General features: G+C 51.8%; 1 protein-coding gene across 2 annotated transcripts in view; it reads right to left on the bottom strand.

Annotated features, from left to right (window-relative positions):
• The window catches only part of LOC140406587 (GATA zinc finger domain-containing protein 1-like), a 30,257-nt gene extending 9,751 nt beyond the window's left edge, over nucleotides 1-20,506 (bottom strand). The window contains exons 1-2 of one of the 2 annotated variants that reach the window (XM_072494590.1): nucleotides 20,218-20,506; nucleotides 227-352 (exon numbers count right to left, since the gene is read on the bottom strand). In XM_072494590.1, the coding sequence (XP_072350691.1) occupies nucleotides 227-352; nucleotides 20,218-20,403 (312 nt within the window). In that variant the 5' untranslated portion in view covers nucleotides 20,404-20,506. The remainder of the gene's footprint in view (nucleotides 1-226; nucleotides 353-20,217) is intronic. The other variant, XM_072494589.1, reaches the window with a different exon arrangement.
• Nucleotides 20,507-20,913: the final 407 nt, after the last annotated feature.

The following is a 20,913-nucleotide window of genomic DNA, read 5'->3' as shown; positions in this document are numbered from 1 at the left end:
ATTCAGGATGGAGATTTACTTCAAAGAACACAAATAAGGCATCAAAAATTAATGAGTATGGCACAGAGAAAGGTTGTCAGAAAGTATTGTACATTAGATCATTTTTTCAATCTATGATGAAATGGTATAACATAGATCAAGGATAACCGCCCCATTGCTTCAAGAATTTCCCCCTCCGTCCTCCATAATTTTAAATATTCAAAATTGCATCTTTGAACCGCCTTACATTTTTCAATTTGAATATATGCCTACGTCCCTTTCCTTTAGTAGAAACTTTCTTTTCAGCAGGTGGCATGGACCTGTATTTTGTGTTCCGTAACCTTGCAGAGCGCCTGTGGATTTCTTGCTTTGCCTGTCAAAACACAAAAAATAATGAAAATGAACAAGTAACTTCAGAGTTACTCCGAAATTAATATATTTTGGGTATGCATTACTAAATACCATATTTCAACAGAATATTAAAGATAGCCCAACACAGTTAACAAATTAACTAATTAAAATAACATCTGGGCTCATTTAGTGATAAGGGCATCTCCAAGTTTGAGTTCATCTGTCGTTGCTTAGAAGGAATATGTTATTAACGTCATCTGTGCAATTAATAGAGCTCAAGAAACACCAACATAGATCAAGTAGTTTGCTGAAATCTTTTCAAGAGTGGGCTCAGCAAAAATAACTACATAGAAATACTAACAAGGTGGCTCTCAAAAAAACGAAATAGGGGACAAGACAAGTCACATTGCGTCAGGAGAGGTCCCTCAATGGGCTAAACGCTTCCCAACTTCTAAGTCCACGCTGAGTTAATTTGAACAGAAAGTGGATTAGCAGAACTTGCCACGGCCTGCAGGATGGGATTGGCAGTTGTCATTGAGCAATTTTGACTGGAAAATGTTTGATAAGAACAAGTTACCCCTGAACAATAGCTCTAATGAAACAACATAGACATGAAATGTTAACTTAGTTTCTCTCGCCACAGATGCTGCCAGACTGACTGAGCGCTTCCAGCGTTTTCTATTTTCATATCAATTATAGTTTCCTTAATGACCAAATAGCCAGTTAATACTTAACCATTGAGAATTTTAATAGCATTTCAACATCATATCGTAGGAGTTAGCAGTTTAGCTTAGTTATAATACGGAATCAAAGGATCTAACTGTTAGTGGATGATTAGATTTGGAACTATCCAATCTTTTTGACTTTAATCAATGCGGCTGTACCAACCATAACTGATGTTTAAGAATATTTTGCCTAGCCCACCTTTTAAATGCCCATGATTGTAATCCACTTTTGTTACACACACTTTGTATATATTTTTAAGTGTTAACCACTGCATAGTTCTCTGTATTAGGTCGATATTGCTTTGTTTAAAATTATAAATAGCTTTGCAATCGGTCCTAAAAGTAAAATAACCACTTTAAACACAACAGCCACAGTATCTCCCAGCAAGAGGCCTTCCAAAAAGCACAGGCATTTAAAAACTGATCTAATCAACAACACTCCCAGACACTACAAGTGCCTGATTTAATTAGAAATTCACACTAAATACACGAAGTCTGAGACAATGAGCGAATCGTGTTTCTTATCCTGAAGAATTGACATCAGGAGATGGCCATGCATCCACCGTATATGCCTCACCTAGTCAACCATAATCTAATCATGGATTACATGGACCAATCATAGTTCAGCGATACCACTGGTCAGGTTGCGGCTGTAATTTGGAAAGAGTTAATAAGACCTGCTTTTCGGTGATACCAGGCACAGAAAGAAGATACAAGTTAAAAGAAAGAAGAATATTGGAGAAAGAGAGCGACCCAGCTGACCGAGATTCAAAGTTCCACTGTGGAGTAGCTGCATCTACTATTTGGTTTGTCATTTCTGCTGTCATTTTGATAACTCAATAAATTGGTGAATCTTGTCTGAACACACTTGTATCCAGAGTGGTCTCATACTTGGTCAGGCCCAGAGTCTTACAATTAAAGTTAAATTGGATTTCTGAATCCTACAATATTGCTCATTTCTGCCCTGTCTTTCATGAATAACAAATATTTAAGTTTGAATTAAGCTCCAGCACAAAATGAGCCCATCAAGTTTGTGCTTGGTTCTATGTTACACGTTGACGCAAGTGGAAAGAGGGATGAGGTCTTGCATCAAGAATTCAGGGAGTTAGGTAGTAGACTAAAAAAGCAGGACCTCGCGGGTGGCAATCTCTGGATTACTCCCAATGTCACATACTAGCAAGTACAAAAATAGGAAATTAGCGCAGATGAATGCATGGTTTGAGAGCTGTTGCAGGAGGGAGGGTTTTAAGATTCCTGGACCATTGGGACTGTTTCTGGGGAAGGTGGGACCTGTACAAGCTGGACGGTCTACATCTGAACTTGAGCTGGACTAACATCCTTGCCGGCGGGTTTGCTAGTGCTGTTGGGAGGAGTTTAAACCAATTCGGCAGGGGAAGGGACGCAGACTGTTAGCAGAACAGGGACACAGCATAACACAGAAAGACAATCAAGTCAGAGGGAATACAGGCTATTAAGTTTCAAGGTAGTAAGCAAGGCAGTATGGCCCCTACTTTAATGCCAGGAGTATTACAGGTAAAACGGATGAGTTAAGGGCAAGGATTTACACGTGAAATTGAGATATGGTAGCCATCACGGAGACGTGGTTGAAAGAGGGGCAGGATTAGCAGCTCAACATCCCAGGATAGATAATCTTCAGGCGAGGCAGTGAAGGAGATAAAAGAGGGGGCTTGCATTATTAGTTAAGGAGTCAGTGGGCGTCATGGTGGAGCAGTGATTAGCACTGCTGCCTACGGCGCGGAGGACCCGGGTTCGATCGCGGCCCCGGGTCACTGTTTGTATGGAGTTTGCACATTCTCCCTGTGTCTGCAGAGGTTTCACCCCCACAACCTAAAGATGTGCAAGGTAGGTGGATTGGCCATGCTAAATTCCCCCTTAATTGGGAAAAGAATAATTGGGTACTCTAAATTTATTTTTAAAAGTTTAGGAGTCAGTCTTTGTAGTAAGGAGAGATATCTTGAGAGGGGACATCAAATGAAGCTTTGTGGATAGAGCTTAGGAACAAAAACTGCCACATTGCTCGGTCTACTTATTATAGACCCCCAGATAGTCAACATGAAATTGAGGAGCAAATATGTGCACAATTCGCAGAGGTGTATGAATATAATAATAGAGTAATTATATTAGGTGATTTCAACTTTCCCAACATTAATTGGGATAGTCAATGTGTTAAAGGCTTAGATGGAATGCAGTTTTTTAAAAAAATGCATACAGGAGAACCTTTTAGCTCAGTATGCAGATGGTCCAACAAGGGACGGTGCATTGCTGGACCCAATTCTGGGGAATGAAGCTGGACAGGCGGTTGATGTGATGGTGATAGCGACCACAACATGGTACAAGTTAAGTTTGTTACGGACAATGAAATGGACAAGTTGCAAAAAAAGGTTGTGGATTGGTGGAGAGCGGATTTCAGTAAAATAAGGCAGGATCTGGCCAAGATCGACTGGAAAGAGTCACTTGTGGGGAAATCTACAGAAGAGCAGTGGGGATCCCGGCTCTGGGTCACTGTCTGTGTGGAGTTTGCACATTATCCCCGTGTCTGTGTGGGTGTCACCCCCACAACCCAAAAGATCAACAAAAAGGAAGGACGGTGAAAGAGGGAAAATCAACCATGGATATCTAAGGCAATAAGGGAGAGTATCAAATTGAAGAAAAAAGCATACAAAGTGGCAAAGATCAGTGGGAGACTAGAGGACTGGGAAATCTTTAGGGGGCAAGGGAAAGCTACTAAAAAAGCTATAAAGAAGAGCAAGATAGATTATGAGAGTAATCTTGCTCAGAATATAAAAACAGATAGTAAAAGTTTCTACAAATATATAAAACAAAAAAAGAGTGGCTGAGGTAAATATTGGTCCTTTAGAGGATGAGAAGGGAGGTTTAATAATGGGAGATGAGGAAATGGCTGAGGAACTGAACAGGTTTTTTGGGTCGGTCTTCACAGTGGAAGACACAAATAATATGCCAGTGACTGAGGGAAATGAGGCTATGACAGGTGAGGACCTTGAGAGGATTGTTATCACCAAGGAGGTAGTGATGGGCAAGCTAATGGGGCTAAAGGTAGACAAGTCTCCTGGACCTGATGGAATGCATCCCAGAGTGCTAAAAGAGATGGCTAGGGAAATTGCAAATGCACTAGTGATAATTTGCCAAAATTCATTAGACTCTGGGGTGGTCCCGGCGGATTGGAAATTAGCAACCGTGACACCACTGTTTAAAAAAGGAGGTAGGCTCTTCCGGTTGCGGCGATGCGGAGCTAAGCCGCACGTTTCAGCAGCTCCCGCGACAACGGACTTTCGTGCTCTCCAGAGGAGCCCCAAAGGAGCTTTTTTCGATTTATTCCCGTGTGGGAAGGTGCAGTGAGGTCCCCCTCACAATATATGGCAGAGATCAGCGGTGAAACGACGAGGAAAGAGGCCCTGCAGCAGAGACAAAAACGAGGGGAAAACGGCAAGATGGCGGAGAGCGAGCAGCGTGGGGGCCAGACCAGCAGGAGTTCCTCAAGCGGTGTGTGGAGGAGCTGAAAAAGGAGGTGCTGGTGCCAATGCTGTTGGCGATCGAGGGGCTGAAGGAGACCCAGAAGACCCAGGCGGTGGAGCTTCGTGAGGTGAATGATAAAGTGAATACCAACGAGGACGAGATCCTGGGCCTGGCAGTAAAAATGGAGGCGCACGAGGTGGTGGGCCGAGAGAATTGAGGTCCTGGAGAACAGGTCGAGGAGGAAGAACCTCCGGATTCTGGGTCTTCACGAAGGAGTGGAGGGAGCTGATGCCGGGGCGTACATGAGTACGATGCTCCATTCGCTGATGGGTGCGGAGGCCTCTCCGACCCCCCTGGAGCTGGAAGGGGCTCACCGGGTCCTGGCGAGGAGACCCAAGGCTGATGAGCCACCAAGGGCGATAGTGGCAAGGTTCTATCGCTTCGCGGACAAAAAAAGTGTGCTGAGATGGGCCAAGAAGGTGCGGAGCAGTAGATGGGAGAACGCGGTGATCCGAGTATACCAGGATGGGAGCACGGAGGTGGCAAAGAGGAGAGCTGGCTTCAACCGGGCCAAGACGGTGCTGCATAAAAAAAAGAGTCAGGTTTGGCATGCTGCAGCCTGCGCGACTGTGGGTCACTTATCAGGACCGACACCATTATTTTGAAACGCCAGAAGAGGCTTGGACCTTTATTCAGACGGAAAAACTGGACTCGAACTGAGGGGATGTGGTTGTATATGGGGTTGTAAATATGGGTAAAGAATATTTCATGGGTGGGACGATGGATGGGGATGTGGGTAGAGTTCTGGTTAAAATTCCTAAAATTTCCTTTTTTCTTTTCTGTACACATGATGATGCTGGGGAATGTGGGCGTTGGTGCTGGAGGGAGGTGAGACTCAGGGATGAGTGAACTGGGATAATGGCCGCAACAGGAGCTGCGCCATAGGGGGCGGGGCCGGTTCAGGAAAGCGCGGGCTTTTTCCCGCGCCAAAAAGGGGGGGGGGGGGGGGGTGGAGGAAGGTAAGGAGGAGGAGAGACTCCCACACGGGGAGATCAACGGGAAGGCGGGGGAAGCCGGGGTCAGCAGAAGTCAGCTGACTCACGGAAGTAATATGGGGGGAGCAAAAGAGCTAGATGTGGATCTAGCGGGCGGGGAACTGGAGGGTGCGGGAGGCGCAAGCACGGGACTGGCCTAAGATAGGGGATGGCTAGTCGGCGGGGGGTGGGGGTGGGGGTAGGTAACCCCCCAATCCGGCTGATCACGTGGAATGTGAGAGGCCTAAATGGGCCGGTTAAGAGGGCCCGAGTGTTCGCGCACCTAAAGGGACTGAAGGCAGACGTGGTCATGCTTCAGGAGACACATCTGAAGGTGGCAGATCAGGTCAGGTTAAGGAAGGGATGGGTGGGACAGGTGTTCCATTCGGGGCTGGATGCGAAGAATAGAGGGGTGGCAATACTGGTGGGAAAGGGGGTGTCGTTTGAGGCCAAGAACATAGTAGCGGACAAGGGAGGCCGATACGTGATGGTGAGTGGTAGGTTGCAGGGGACGGAGGTGGTACTGGTGAATGTATATGCCCCAAACTGGGACGATGCTGGATTCATGAAACGGATGTTGTGGCGTATTCCGGATCTGGAGGTAGGGAGTTTGATAACGGGTGGGGATTTTAACACGGTGCTGGACCCAGCATTAGATCATTCCAGATCTAGGACAGGGAAGAGGCCGGCTGCGGCCAAGGTGCTTAGGGGGTTTATGGATCAGATGGGGGGAGTAGATCCGTGGAGATTTGCCAGGCCTTTGGCCAGATAATTTTCTTTTTTCTCCCACGTACATAAGGCCTACTCCCGGGTAGATTTTTTTGTTCTGGGCAGGGCATTGATCCCGAAAGTGGAGGGAACGGAATATTCGGCCACAGCCATTTCAGACCATGCCCGCACTGGGTGGAGCTGGAGCTGGGGGGGGGGGGGGGACCAACGCCCGTTGTGGAGGTTGGATGTGGGACTGCTGGCAGACGAGGAAGTGTGCGGAAGTGTATTGAAAGGTATCTGGAGGTTAACGACAACGGGGAGGTGCAGGTGGTAGTATGGGAGGCGCTGAAGGCGGTGGTCAGGGGAGAGTTCATCTGCATCAGGGCTCACAGGGTGAAGAGAGAGGGCAGGGAAAGGGAGAGGTTAGTGGGGGAGATTTTAAGGGTGGACAGGAGCTATGCAGAGGCTCCTGATGAGGGACTACTCAGGGAGAGACGAAGTCTCCAGACGGAGTTCGACCTGTTGACCACAGGGAAGGCAGAGGCACAGTGGAGGAAGGCACAGGGGGCGATATATGAATATGGGGAGAAGGCGAGCCGGATGCTGGCACACCAGCTCCGTAAGAGGATGGCAGCGAGGGAAATAGGTGGAGTCAAAGATGGCAGGGGAACTACGGTGCGGAGTGCAGGGAAAGTGAATGAGGCTTTTAAGGCCTTTTACAAGGAACTGTATAGGTCCCAGCCCCCAGGGGGAAAAGAGGGGATGTGGCAATTCGTGGATCAGCTGAGGTTCCCAAGGGTGGAGGTGCAGGAGGTGGCTGGTTTGGGGGCGCCAATTGGGGCGGAGGAGCTGGTTAAAGGACTGGGGAGCATGCAGGCAGGGAAGGCCCCGGCGCCGGATGGGTTCCTGGTGGAGTTCTACAGGAGGTATGTAGACCTGTTAGCCCCGCTGCTGGTAAGGACCTTCAATTAATCAAGGGAGGGGGGGACCCTGCCCCCAACAATGTCGGAGGCGACGATCTCTTTGATCTTGAAGCGGGATAAGGACCCACTGCAATGTGGGTCGTATAGACCGATCTCGCTCCTTAATGTCGCTGCTAAGTTGCTGGTAAAAATGTTGGCCATGAGGATTGAGGACTGTGTCCCAGGGGTGATTCACGGGGACCAGACGGGATTCGTAAAGGGTAGGCAGTTAGATACTAATGTGCGAAGGCTCCTAAATTTGATAATGATGCCATCGGTGGAGGGAGAAGCGGAGATAGTGACAGCCATGGACGGGGAGAAGGCCTTCGATCGGGTAGAGTGGGAGTATCTCTGGGAAGTGTTGAGGAAGTTTGGGTTCGGAGGAGGGTCTATCAGTTGGGTTAAGCTCCTGTATAAAGCCCCCGTGGCGAGTGTGGTCACGGACCAGCGGAGGTCGGAGCATTTCCGGCTGTATCGAGGGACGAGGCAGGAGTGCCCCCTGTCCCCTCTGCTGTTCGCATTAGCAATTGAACCTTTGGCCATGGCGTTAAGGGAGTTGGGGAAATGGAAGGGGGTGGTTCGAGGGGGAGTGGAACATCGAGTGTCGCTGTACGCAGACGACCTGTTGCTGTATGTGACGGATCCAGTGGAGGGGATGGTTGAGGTAATGCAGATCTTACGGGAGTTTGGAGACTTTTCAGGCTACAAGCTCAATGTGGGAAAGAGTGAGCTCTTTGTGATCCATCCGGGGGACCAGGGAAGAGGGATAGACGACCTACCGTTGAGGAGGGCGGAAAGGAGCTTTCGATACTTGGGGATTCAGGTAGCTAGGAGCTGGGGGGCACTGCACAAACTTAATTTGTCGCGGTTGGTGGAACAGATGGAGGAGGATTTTAAAAGGTGGGACATGTTGCCACTCTCGCTGGCGGGTAGCGTACAGTCGGTTAAAATGGTGGTCCTCCCGAGATTTCTTTTTGTATTCCAATGCCTCCCAATTGTGATCACCAAGGCCTTTTTTAAGAGGGTAAGCAGGAGCATTACGGGATTTGTGTGGGCGAGCAAGACCCCGCGGGTAAGGAGGGGGTTCTTGGAGCGTAGCAGGGATAGAGGAGGGTTGGCGTTGCCGAATTTGGGTGGTTATTATTGGGCAGCCAACGTGGCAATGATCCGTAAGTGGGTGATGGAGGGAGAGGGGTGAGAGGTTGGAGATGGCGTCCTGCAAAGGAACGAGCCTGGGGACGCTGGTGACGGCACCGCTGCCGCTCTTGCCGACAAGGTATACCACGAGCCCGGTGGTGGCGGCAACGCTAAAGATCTGGGGGCAGTGGAGACGGCACAGGGGTGCGACGGGAGCCTCGGTGTGGTCCCCAATCAGAGACAACCATCGGTTTGTCCCAGGAAGGATGGACTGAGGATTTCAGAGCTGGCATTGGGAAGGGATTAGAAGAATGGGGGACCTGTTCATTGACGGGACGTTTGCGAGCTTAGGGGCGCTGGAGGAGAAGTTTGGACTATCCCCAGGAAACGCTTTCAGGTACATGCAAGTGAGGGCGTTTGTGAGGTGGCAGGTGAGGGAATTTCCGTTACTCCCGGCACAGGGGATTCAAGATAGGGTGATTTCGGACGTATGGGCCGGGGGGGCAAGGTGTCGGCGATATACCAGGAGATGAAAGAAGAGGGGGAGGCTTTGTTAGAGGAGCTGAAGGGTAAATGGGAGGAGGAATTGGGGGAGGAGATTGAGGAGGGACTATGGGCTGACGCCCTAAGTAGGGTTAATTCCTCTTCCTCGTGTGCCAGGCTTAGCCTGATACAATTTAAGGTGGTTCATAGAGCGCATATGACGGGGGCGAGGCTGAGCAGGTTCTTTGGGGTGGAGGACAGATGTGGGCGGTGCTCAGGAAGTCCGGCGAACCATGTCCATATGTTTTGGTCATGCCCGGCACTGGAGGGGTTCTGGAGGGGAGTGGCGGGAACAGTATCTAAGGAGGTGAAAGTCCGGGTCAAGTCAAGTTGGGGGCACTATTTGGAGTAGTGGACGAGCCGGGAGTGCAGGAGGCAAAAGAGGCCGGCATTCTGGCCTTTGCGTCCCCAGTAGCCCGGCGAAGGATCTTGCTAATGTGGAAGGAGGCGAAGCCCCCCAGCATGGAGGCCTGGATAAATGATATGGCTGGGTTCATAAAGTTGGAAAGGATAAAGTTTGCCTTGAGAGGGTCTGCGCAGGGGTTCTACAGGCGGTGGCAACCGTTCCTAGACCATCTCGCGGAGCGTTAGATGAAGGTCGGACAGCAGCAACAGCAACCGGGGGGGGGGGGGGGGTTCCCTCTGGGGGGCAAGAAAACACATGAATGATCCGGAAACTGACATGTACGGGAAGAATCCAATGTACAAAGTTTTGTATCTTATTGACTTGTCATGTTCATGTCTTGCCACGCAAGTTCTTTTTCTTTTCTTTGTTACGGGGGGGGGGGGGGGGGGGGGGGGGGGGGGGGGTGTTGTTTGTAAGGTGGAAAATATTGTTATTGAAAAATTCTTAATGAAAACATATTTAAAAAACAAAGAGGTAGGCAGAAAGCGGGTAATTATAGGCCAGTTAGCTTAACTTCGGTAGTCGGGAAGATGCTGGAATCTATCATCAAGGAAGAAATAGCGAGGTATCTGGATGGAAATTGTCCCATTGGGCAGATGCAGCATGGGTTCGTAAAGGGCAGGTCGTGCCTAACTAATTTAGTGGAATTTCTTGAGGACATTACCAGTGCAGTAGATAACGGGGAGCCAATGGATGTCGTATATCTGGATTTCCAGGAAGCTTTTGACAAGGTGCCACACAAAAGATTGCTGCATAAGATAAAGATGCATGGCATTAAGGGTAAAGTAGTAGCATGGATAGAGGATTCGTTAATTAATAGAAAGCAAAGAGTGGGGATTCATGGGTGTTTCTCTGGTTGGCAATCAGTAGCTAGTGGTGTCCCTCAGGGACCAGTGTTGGGCCCACAATTGACATAGATTATTTGGAGTTGGGGACCAAGTGCAATGTGTCCAAGTTTGCAGACGACACGAAGATGAGTGGTAAAAAAATGCAGAGGATACTGGATGTCTGCAGAGGGATTTGGATAGGTTAAGTGACTGGGCTAGGGTCTGGCAGATGGAATACAATGTTGACAAATGTGAGGTTATCCATTTTGGTACGAATAACAGCAAAAGGGATTACTATTTAAATGATAAAATATTTTAAAATGCTGCTGCGCAGAGGGTTTGCTAGTGCATGAGTCGCAAAAAGTTGGTTTACAGGTGCAACAGGTGATTAAGAAGGCAAATGGAGTTTTGTCCTTCATTGCTAGAGGGATGGAGTTTAAGACTAGGGAGGTTATGCTGCAATTGTATAAGATGTTATTGAGGCCACACCTGGAGTATTGTGTTCAGTTTTGGTCTCCTTACTTGAGAAAGGATGTACTGGCGCTGGAGGGTGTGCAGAGGAGATTCACTAGGTTAATCCCAGAGCTGAAGGGGTTGGATTACGAGGAGAGGTGGAGTAGACTGGGACTGTACTCGTTGGAATTTAGAAGGATGCGGGGGGATCTTATAGAAACATATAAGATTATGAAGGGAATAGATAGGATAGATGCGGGCAGGTTGTTTCCACTGGCGGGTGAAAGCAGAACTAGGGGGCATAGCCTCAAAATAAAGGGAAGTAGATTTAGGACTGAGTTTAGGAGGAACTTCTTCACCCAAAGGGTTGTGAATCTATGGAATTCCTTGCCCAGTGAAGCAGTTGAGACTTCTTCATTAAATGTTTTTAAGGTAAAGACAGATAGTTTTTTGAAGAATAATGGGATTAAGGGTTATGGTGATCAGGCCGGAAAGTGGAGCTGAGTCCACAAACGATCAGCCATGATCTCATTGAATGGCGGAGCAGGCTCGAGGGGCCAGATGGCCTACTCCTGCTCCTAGTTCTTATATGCAGGTTAGGTGGATTGGCCACGCTAAATTGCCACTTAATTAGAATAAAAATAAATAATTGGGTACTCTAAATTTTTTTAAAAAGAGCAGAGGGGGGCATTCAAAAAGTAAATGGAGGACTTCCGGTTACGGCTGTGTGGAGCTAAGTCGCACATGCGGCAGCTCCCACTAAAAATGGACTTTTGGGCTCTTTTCAGGGCCCCCAACGGCATTTTTCCGACGTTTCCCGGTGTGGGAAGCAGATTGCAATAGTTCCCCCAACAGTGTATGGCTTGGACCAGGAGCGGGGCGACTAAAAAAGTGGTGGTGAACCCAAAGAAGATGCGAGGGAAGAAGAGCAAAATGGCGGCGGGCGGGACCAGGCAGCGTGGATGCAGTGGGCGCAGGAGCAGCAGGTTATCCAGCGCTGCTTCAGGGAGATTAAAGTGGACCTGCTGGAGCCGATGAAGGCTTCTATCGACAAGCTGCTGGAGACCCAGACGGCCCAGGGGGTGGCGATCCGCGAAGTCCGACTAAAGGTCTCCGACAACGAGGACGAGATCTTAGGCCTTGCGGTAAAGGTGGAGGCGCACGAGCCGCTCCACAAGAAATGGCAGGAGCGGTTCGAGGAGATGGAGAATCGGTCGAGGTGGAAGAATCTGCGGATTCTAGGCCTCCCGGAGGGGCCGGACGTGGGGGCCTATGTGGTCACCATGCTAAACTCGCTGATGGGAGCGGGGTCCTTCCAGGGGCCCCTGGAGCTGGAGGGGCCCATAGAGTGCTGGCGAGGAGGTCCAAGGCTAACGAGCCGCCGCGGGCAGTGTTGGTGCGGTTTCATCGGTTCGCTGATCGGGAGAGCGTGCTCAGGTGGGCCAAGAAGGAGAGGAGCAGTAGGTGGGAGAATGCGGAGGTTCGAATATACCAGGACTGGAGTGCGGAGGTGGCGAAGAAGAGGGCCGGGTACAATCGGGCGAAGGCGGTGCTGCACAGAGGAGGGGGGGGGGGGGGGGGGTGAAGTTTGGCATGTTGCAGCCGGCGCGAGTGTGGTTCACCTACAAGGACCAGAACCATTATTTTGAGTCTCCGGAGGAGGTGTGGGCCTTTGTCCAGGCCGAGAAACTGGACACAAACTGAGGGTCGGGATGGGTGATCTGGGATTGCTGTTGGGGTGTTACACTTTGAGGGGGGGGTTCTTTGCTCTTATTTCTGTTTGGTTCGATGAGGGTGGTTAGGGTGGGTTGGGCACTGTTTTGGTTGGGTCTGTTGGGTGGACTCTTGGAGGGGGGTAAGTAAATGGAGTAGGGGTGGATGGCCGGTAGGGGTGGATGGGGCTCCGCGGCGGAGGGTGAGGCCTGAGTCGGGGGTGAGGGGACTGGGCCTGTAAAAGGACCGGCGACAGAGGTGGCGGGGCCGGGCAGGTGGAAAGCGCGGGCCTTTTCCTGCGCTGAAGGCTGGAGGGGGCGGGGAACGAGGGCTGTTTCCCGCGCTTGGGATGGAAGGGGGAGGCAGAGAGCCTGTGGATGGGTAATGGAGGAGGAGGGTATGTCCCACAATGGGAGGAGTCAAAGGAGAGGCGGGAGTAGCCAGGGTCAGCAGGAGTCAGCTGACTTGCGGGAGTGCAATGGGGGGAGTAAAGCAGCAAGGAGGGATCCTAGCTGGGGGGTGTGGGGGGGAACCGGATTGCTGCTGCTATGGTCAAGGGGGAGCTGGAGTGAGTAGAGGGGTTTGGGACGGGGGTCTGCCGCCGTGGGGAACGGGCCGGGCGTGGAGTGCGGGTGCGTGGCTGGCCAAGGAGGGGTTATGGCTAGTCAGCAGGGAGGGGGGCGGGTAGCCCCCCGATCCGGCTGATAACCTGGAATGTAAGGGGACTGAACGGGCCAGTCAAGCGGGCCCGGGTGTTCGCGCACCTGAAGGATGCGGTCATGCTCCAGGAGACACACCTGAAGGTGGCAGACCAGGTAAGATTGAGGAAGGGGTGGGTAGGGCACTCAGGGTTGGATGCCAAAAATCGGGGGGGTGGCGATCTTGGTGGGAAAGAGGGTGTCGTTCGAGGCATCGAGCATTGTGACAGACAATGGCGGCAAGTACGTAATGGTAAGCTGCAAGGGGAGATGGTGGTGCTGGTCAATGTGCATGCCCCGAACTGGGATGATGCGGGTTTTATGCGGCGCATGTTGGGTCGGATCCCGGACATGGAAGTGGGGGGCCTGATAATGGGGGGTGACTTTGACACGGTGTTGGATCTGGCACTGGATCGCTCCAGGTCTAGGACAGGTAGGAAGCTGGCAGCGGCTAAGGTGCTGAGGGGGTTTATGGACCAGATGGGACGGGTGGACCCTTGGAGATTTGCAAGGGCGGGGGCTAGGGAATTTTCATTCTTCTCGCATGTTCATAAGGCTTATTCCCGGATCGACTTCTTTATTATTAGGGCGCTGATAGCGAGAGTAGAGGATACCGAGTACTCGGAGATAGCCATTTCGGATCACACCCCGCATTGGGTAGACCTAGAGCTGGGGGAGGAGAGGGACCAGCGCCCGCTGTGGCGCTTGGGGGTGGGGCTGTTGGCGGACGAGGTGGTGAGTGAGTGGGTCCGAGGAAGCATAGAGAGATACCTGGAGGCCAACGATAACGGGGAGATCCGAGTGGGGTTGGTATGGGAGATGCTGAAGGCGGTGGTTAAGGGAGAGCTGATCTTCATTAGGGCCCACAAGGAGAGGAGAGAGCAGAGGGAGAGGGAGAGGCTGGTGAGGGAGATGGTGAGGGTAGACTGGAGGCATGCGGAGGTGCCAGAGGAGTGACTGTTGAGGAAGAGGCGTAGTCTCCAGGCCGAATTCGACCTGTTGACCACCAAGAAGGCGGAGGTGCAGTGGAGGAAGGCCCAGAGGGCGATTTATGAGTATGGGGAAAAGGCAAGTTGGATGCTGGCGCATCAGCTTCGGAAGCGGGACGCAGCTAGAAAGATCGGGGAGTTCAGGATAGGGGAGGGAGTGTGGTACAGAGTGGGGTTGACATCAATGGGGTCTTTTATGAGGAATTGTATCGGTCGGAGCCCCCGCGTGAGGAGGGAGGGATGGACCGCTTTCTGGACCAAGTGAGGTTTCCGAAGGTGGAGGAGGGACTGGTAGCAGGATTGGGGGCCCCGATTGGGCTGGAGGAGCTGGCCAAAGGGATAGGGAGCATGCAGGCAGGGAAGGCACCGGGGCCGGACAGTTTCCCGGTCGAATTCTACAAGAAATATGTGGATCTGTTAGGCCCGTTGCTAGTTAGGACCTTGAATGAGGCAAGGGAGGGGGGGGCTTTGCCCCCGACGATGTCCCGGGCACTGATCTCCTTGATCCTGAAGCGGGACAAGGATCCCCTGCAGTGTGGGTCTTACAGGCCGATTACGTTGTTAAATGTAGAGGCCAAGGTGCTGGCAAAGGTCTTAGCCACGAGAATTGAGGATTGTTTGCCGCAGGTGATCCACGAAGACCAGACGGGATTCGTGAAGGGGGCGGGCAGTTGAACGCGAATGTGCGGAGGCTCCTGAACGTTATGATGCCGGCGAGGGAGGGGGGGCGGAGATAGTGGTGGCGATGGACGCTGAGAAGGCCTTCGATATTGTAGAGTGGGGGTACTTGTGGGAGGTGCTGAAGAGGTTTGGGGAGGGGTTTGTCAGGTGGGTTAGGTTGTTGTACGAGGTCCCGATGGCAAGTGTGGCCACGAACAAGAGGAGGTCTGAGTACTTTTGGTTGCATCGAGGGACGAGGCAGGGGTGTCCCCTGTCCCCCCTGCTCTTCGCACTGGCGATTGAGCCCCTGGCTATGGCACTGAGGGAGTCGAGGAACTGGAGGGGGTTGGGGCGGGGCATGGAGGAGTATAGGGTGTCGCTCTATGCGGACGACTTGCTGCTATATGTGGCGGACCCGGTGGGGGGGAATGGCGGAGGTAATGAGGATCCTCAGAGAGTTCGGGGATTTCTCAGGGTACAAGCTCAACATGGGGAAGAGCGAGTTGTTTGTGGTTCAGCCAGGGGACCAGGAGAGGGGGATTGGCGAGCTCCCACTAAAAAGGGCGGAGAGGAGCTTCAGGTCCTTGGGGGTCCAGGTGGCCAGGAGCTGGGGGGCCCTGCATAGACTTAATTTCACGAAGCTGGTGGAGCAAATGGAGGAGGAGTTCAAGAGGTGGGATGTGTTTTTGTTCCTGTTCCAGTGCCTCCCCATGTTTATCCCGAAGGCCTTCTTTAGGCAGGTCAATAGGAGCATAACGGGGTTTGTGTGGGCGAGAGGGACTCCGAGGGTGAGAAGGGTGTTCCTGGAGCGGAGTAGGGATAGGGGGGGGGGGCTGGCACTGCCCAACCTCTGTGGGTACTACTGGGCTGCCAATGTGGCAATGGTGAGCAAGTGGGTGATGGAGGGGGAGGGGGCTGCATGGAAGAGGCTGGAGACGGCGTCTTGTGAGGGTACAAGTCTGGAGGCGCTGGCAACGGTACCGCTGCCGCTCCCTCCAATGAGGTATACCACGAGCCCGGTAGTGGCGGCTACCCTCAAAATCTGGGGGCAGTGGAGGCAGCACAGGGAGGAAGTTGGGGCCTCAGTGTGGACCCCAATATGGGGGAACCATCGGTTTGTCCCAGGGAGAATAGATGGAGGGTTTTCGGGGTGGCACAGGGCAGGATTAAGAAGGTTGGGGGACCTGTTTGTGGACGGGAAGTTCGCGAGCCTGGGTGAACTGGAGGAGAAGTACGGGCTCCCCCCCGGGGAACACCTTCAGATATTTACAGGTAAGGGCATTTGCCAAGCGGCAAGCGGTGGAATTGCCACGACTGCTGCCATGCACAGTACAGGACAGGGTGCTCTCAGGGGGTGGTGGGTTGGAGTGAGGAAGATCTCGTAAACTTACCAGGTGATGCAGGAGGAGGAGGAGGCCTCGGTGGTGGAGGTGAAAAGTGGGAGGTGGTGTTGGGAGAGGAGATCGAAGAGGGGACGTGGGCAGATGCCCTAGGGAGGGTGAACTCTTCCTCTTCGTGCGTGAGGCTCAGCCTCATACAGTTTAAGGTGCTGCACAGGGCATACATGACCGGGACAAGGATGAGCAGGTTCTTTGGGGGTGAGGACAGGTGTGTTAGGTGCTCAGGGAGCAAATCACACTCATATGTTCTGGGAATGCCCAGCGCTGGAGGAATTTTGGAAGGGCGTGGCGAGGACGGTGTCGGGGGTGGTAGGATCCAGGGTCAAGCCGGGCTGGGGGCTCACAATATTTGGGGTTGCAGGGGAGCCAGGAGTGCAGGAGGCGAAGGAGGCCGGTATTCTGGCCTTTGCGTCCCTGGTAGCCCGGCAAAGGATTCTTCTTCAGTGGAGGGATGCGAGGCCCCCAAACGTGGAATTCTGAATCAACGATATGGTGGGGTTTATTAAATTGGAGAGAGTGAAATTCGCCTTAAGGGGATCGGTACAAGGGTTCTTTAGGCGGTGGCAACCGTTCTTGGACTTCCTGGCAGAACGGTAGACATTGGTCAGTAGCAGCAGCAGCCCGGGGGGGGGGGGGGGGGGGGGGGGGGGGTCCTATTTTATTTTTGTTTATTTACACTGGGGGGGGGGTCTGAGGGGGTGTATATATTTGCTTTGTGTTAACTCGGGGTGTTAATTTATCATTTATGTATAGGGGGAGAGAGGCACGGGGGTTGTTTTACTTTGTTCTGTATTTAATTTTATTGGGTTTCTTTTTCATTCTGTTGTTATTTTGTGAAAACCCTAATAACATTTTTTAAAATGTTTTTAAAAAGTAAATGGAGGGGGTACAGGACTAACATGTTCCCTCTAGGATAATAGGAAGGAGTAACAATCCCAGAGAACCACTGATGACCAGAGGCATTCAGGGTACGATGAGAAGGAAAAGAGAGGCTTTTAACAAGTACAAAGGGAGCAAATCAACGGAGGCATTAATTGAGTACAGAAAGTGCTGGATGGAACTCAAGAAAGCTATTGGGAGAGCAAAGAGGGGCTATGGGAAAGCGCTGGCTGGTAAAAGTAGGGAAAATCCCAAGATATTCTATAAGTATATCAATGGGAAGAGGTAAACAAGGGAAAGAGTAGGGCCCATTAGGGAACAACAGGGAAATCTGTGGGTGGAACCAGAGGACATTGGTCAGGTGTTTGACAAATACTTCATATCTGTCTTCAAGAGAATGAGGAGGAAGATATATACCTCTGGGACAGAGACGTGTGAGGATCTTGAGCAAATTGTCATAGGGAGGGACAAGGTATTGGAGATATTGGCAGGCTTAAAAGTGGACAAATCTCCAGTCCAGATGAATTGTGTCCCAGTGTGCTGTGGGAGGCGAGGGAGGAGATTGCAGGGGTCTGACACAAATTTTTAATTTTCTCAGGCCTCGGGAAGTTGCCAGAGGCCTGGAGAACAGCTAATGCGGCCCCACTATTTAAGAAAGTTGGTGAGGTAAGCCAGGGAACTACAAACCGGTGGGTCTTACATCAGTGGTAGGGAAACTATTGGAGACAATTCTGAAGGATAGAGTCCATCTCCACTTGGAGAGGCAAGGCTTGATCAGGAATAATCAGTATGGCTTTGTCAGAGGGAGGTCATGCCGAACAAATTTTCTGAGCACGTGTCCAGGTGTGTAGATGAGGTAGTTTACATGGATTTCAGCAAAGCTTTTGGGCAAGATCCCACATGGGAAACTTATAAAGAAGGCAAATGCACATGGGATACAGGGTGACTTGATACGGTGGATTCAAAATAGGTTTAGCTGTAGGAGACAGAGGGTGATGACAGAAGGCTGCTTTAGTGACTGGAAGCCAGTGTCCAGTGGCATGGCACAGGGACCTGTGCTGGGTCAGCTATTGTTTGTCATTGATATAAACAACATAAATGACCACGTGGGGGGTAGGATCAGTAAATTTCCGGATGACACAAAGATTGGTTGGGTGGTTAACAGTGAGGTTGGGTGTCTTGGATTACAGGAAGATATAGACGGTATGGACAAGAGGCAGATGGTATTTAACCCTGAAAGGTGAGAGGCGATACACTCTGGAAGGAGTAATGTGATAAGGAATGACACTGGGAAGTTCCGAGGAACAAAGGGACCGTGTTTGTCCACAGATCTCCAAATGCAGAACGACAGGGTGGTGAAAAAGGCATATGGGACATTTGCCTTTATTAATCGAGGCACAGATTACAAAAGCAGGGAGGTCATGTTGGGCTTTTATAGAACTTTGGTGAGGCCACAGCTGGAGTACTCTGTGCAATTCTGGGCGCCAGATTACAGGAAGGATGAGATTGCACTGGAGGATGTTGCCTGGGAGGGAAGCATGGTTACATAGTGGTTAGCACTACTGCCTCACAGCAGCAGGGACCCGGGTTCAATTCCGGTCTTGGGTGACTGTCTGTGTGGAGTTTGCACTTTCTCCCCATGTCTGCTTGGGTTTCCTCCCACCATCCAAAGATGTGCAGGTTAGGTGGATTGGCCATTCTAAATTGCCCCTTAATGTTCAAAAGATGTGTAGGTTTTGTTAAGAGGTTATTGGGATAGGGTGGCGGAGCAGGCTTGGGTGGAGTGCTCTTTCAGAGGGTCGGTGCAGACCCAATGGGCCAAATGGCCTCCTTCTGCACTGTAGGGATTCTATGGTGGAATATTTAAGTTATGAAGAGAGGTTGGATAGGCTTGGGTTGTTTTTGTTGCAGCAGAGAAGACCGAGGGGCGAGCAGATCGAGGTGTACAAGATCATGAAGGGCATGGACAGAGTGGATAGGCAGCAGCTTTTCCCTTTAACTTTTAAAAAATAAATTTAGAGTGCCCAATTAATGGTTTCCAATTATGGGGCAATTTAGCGTGGCCAATCCACCTACCCTGCACATCTTTGGGTTGTTGGGGGTGAAACCCACCCAAACATGGGGAGAATGTGCAAACTCCACACAGACAGTGACCCAGCAATTTAGCGTGGCCAATCCACCTACCCTGCACATCTTTGGGTTGTTGGGGGTGAAACCCACCCAAACATGGGGAGAATGTGCAAACTCCACACAGACAGTGATCCAGAGCCGGGATCAAACCTGGGACCTTGGTGCTGCGAGGCAGCAGTGTTAACCACTGTGCCACCCTGCTGCCGGTGTTCCCCTTAGTTGAAGGGTCAGTTACGAGGGGACATTAGTTCAAAGTGAGGGGCAGGTTTAGGGGGATTTGAGGAAAAACTTTTTAACCCAGAGGGTGGTAACGGTCTGGAACGCAGTGCCTGAGAGGGTGGTAGAGGCAGGTTGCCTCATTCTTTAAAAGTACCTGGAAGAGCACTTGGCCCATCATAATGTTCAAGGCTATGGGCCATGTGCTGGCAAATGGGATTAGCTAGTCAGATCAGGTGTTTTCATGTGTTGGTGCAGACTTGATGGGCCGAAGGGCCTCTTCTGCACTGCATCATTCTTTGATTCTTTAGAAACAGTTCGGAGAACGTTCACTCGACTGATTCCTGGAATGAAAGGGTTATTTATGAAAAGTTGAAGAGGTTGAATGTGAGGTGACCTTATTGAAACAGCCTGAGGAATCTCAACAGGGTGAATACTGGGGAGGCATTTCCACTTGTGGGACAGTCTAGAACTAGGAGGGTCAGATTTAAATATAAGGGGTCTCCTATTTAAGACAAAAATGAGATGAAGTCTTTTGAACTCTTCTCTAGAGAGCAGTAGCGATAGGATACATACATACCTCAGTAACAAGGGAGTCAAAACTCTTAGGAGGAAGGGAGTTGCAGATAGGAAAGTGGAGTTGAGGCCGCAGTCGGATCAGCCATGATTTAAATGAATAGGGGAGAAGAATTAAAGGGTCGAATGACTTCCTCCTGTTCTTAATGTACATGTTTGTATCTCCCTGGTCAATGTGCTGCAGCAGAAATGATCCCAGGATCCCCTCCCGGTGTCTTCCGTTTCCCAGCCAGCTCCCAGTTCCAGGAACCTCTGGACAGAGGGGGAAGGGCCTGGCCTGACCGGCGGCTCACAACCCACTTCTCCTGGAGCCAGTTCCAGCCGCCGCCTCACCTGTTTGCCGCCGTTGCTCTGCTGAGCGGCCGGGGCTGCTCCGGACCCCGAGCTGGAGCCGGACACCGAGCCGGGGGTTTTACCGGCGCAGTTGTTGCAGACGATCTCGCCCTGATTGCTCTTCCTCCACATGGTCGAGGAGTTGGCCTTGCACACGCTGCAGGACGGCTTCAAACCCAGCGGCATCTCCGCGTCTTCACCGAGCACCACTCACCCAACCAAAAATAACCGGCGCCCCAAACCGAAACCGCAAAAACAGGTTTCGCCCTCCCAAGATAGAGTGCCGGGAGGCCGCCGCGCCCCCTAACGGCGGGAGGACCGAGAGGCCGCCACCGCGCCCCCTAACGGCGGGAGGACCGAGAGACGCCGCCGCCGCGCCCCCTAACGGCGGGAGGACCGAGAGAACGCCGCCGCCGCCGCGCCCCTAACGGCGGGAGGACCGAGAGGTCGCCGCCGCCGCGCCCCCTAACGGCGGGAGGAGCGAGAGGCCGCCGCCGCCCCGCGCCCCCTAACGGCGGGAGGAGCGAAAGGCCGCCGCGCCCCCTAACGGCGGGAGGAGCGAGAGGCCGCCGCTGCCGCGCCCCTAACGGCGAGAGGACCGAGAGGCCGCCGCCGCGCCCCCTAACGGCGGGAGGACCGAGAGAACGCCGCCGCCGCCGCGCCCCTAACGGCGGGAGGACCGAGAGGCCGCCACCG

The sequence above is a fragment of the Scyliorhinus torazame genome, unplaced genomic scaffold, assembly GCF_047496885.1.
Source record: "Scyliorhinus torazame isolate Kashiwa2021f unplaced genomic scaffold, sScyTor2.1 scaffold_677, whole genome shotgun sequence".
NCBI lineage: Eukaryota > Metazoa > Chordata > Chondrichthyes > Carcharhiniformes > Scyliorhinidae > Scyliorhinus > Scyliorhinus torazame.
This window is presented reverse-complemented; position numbering and strand designations above follow the sequence as displayed.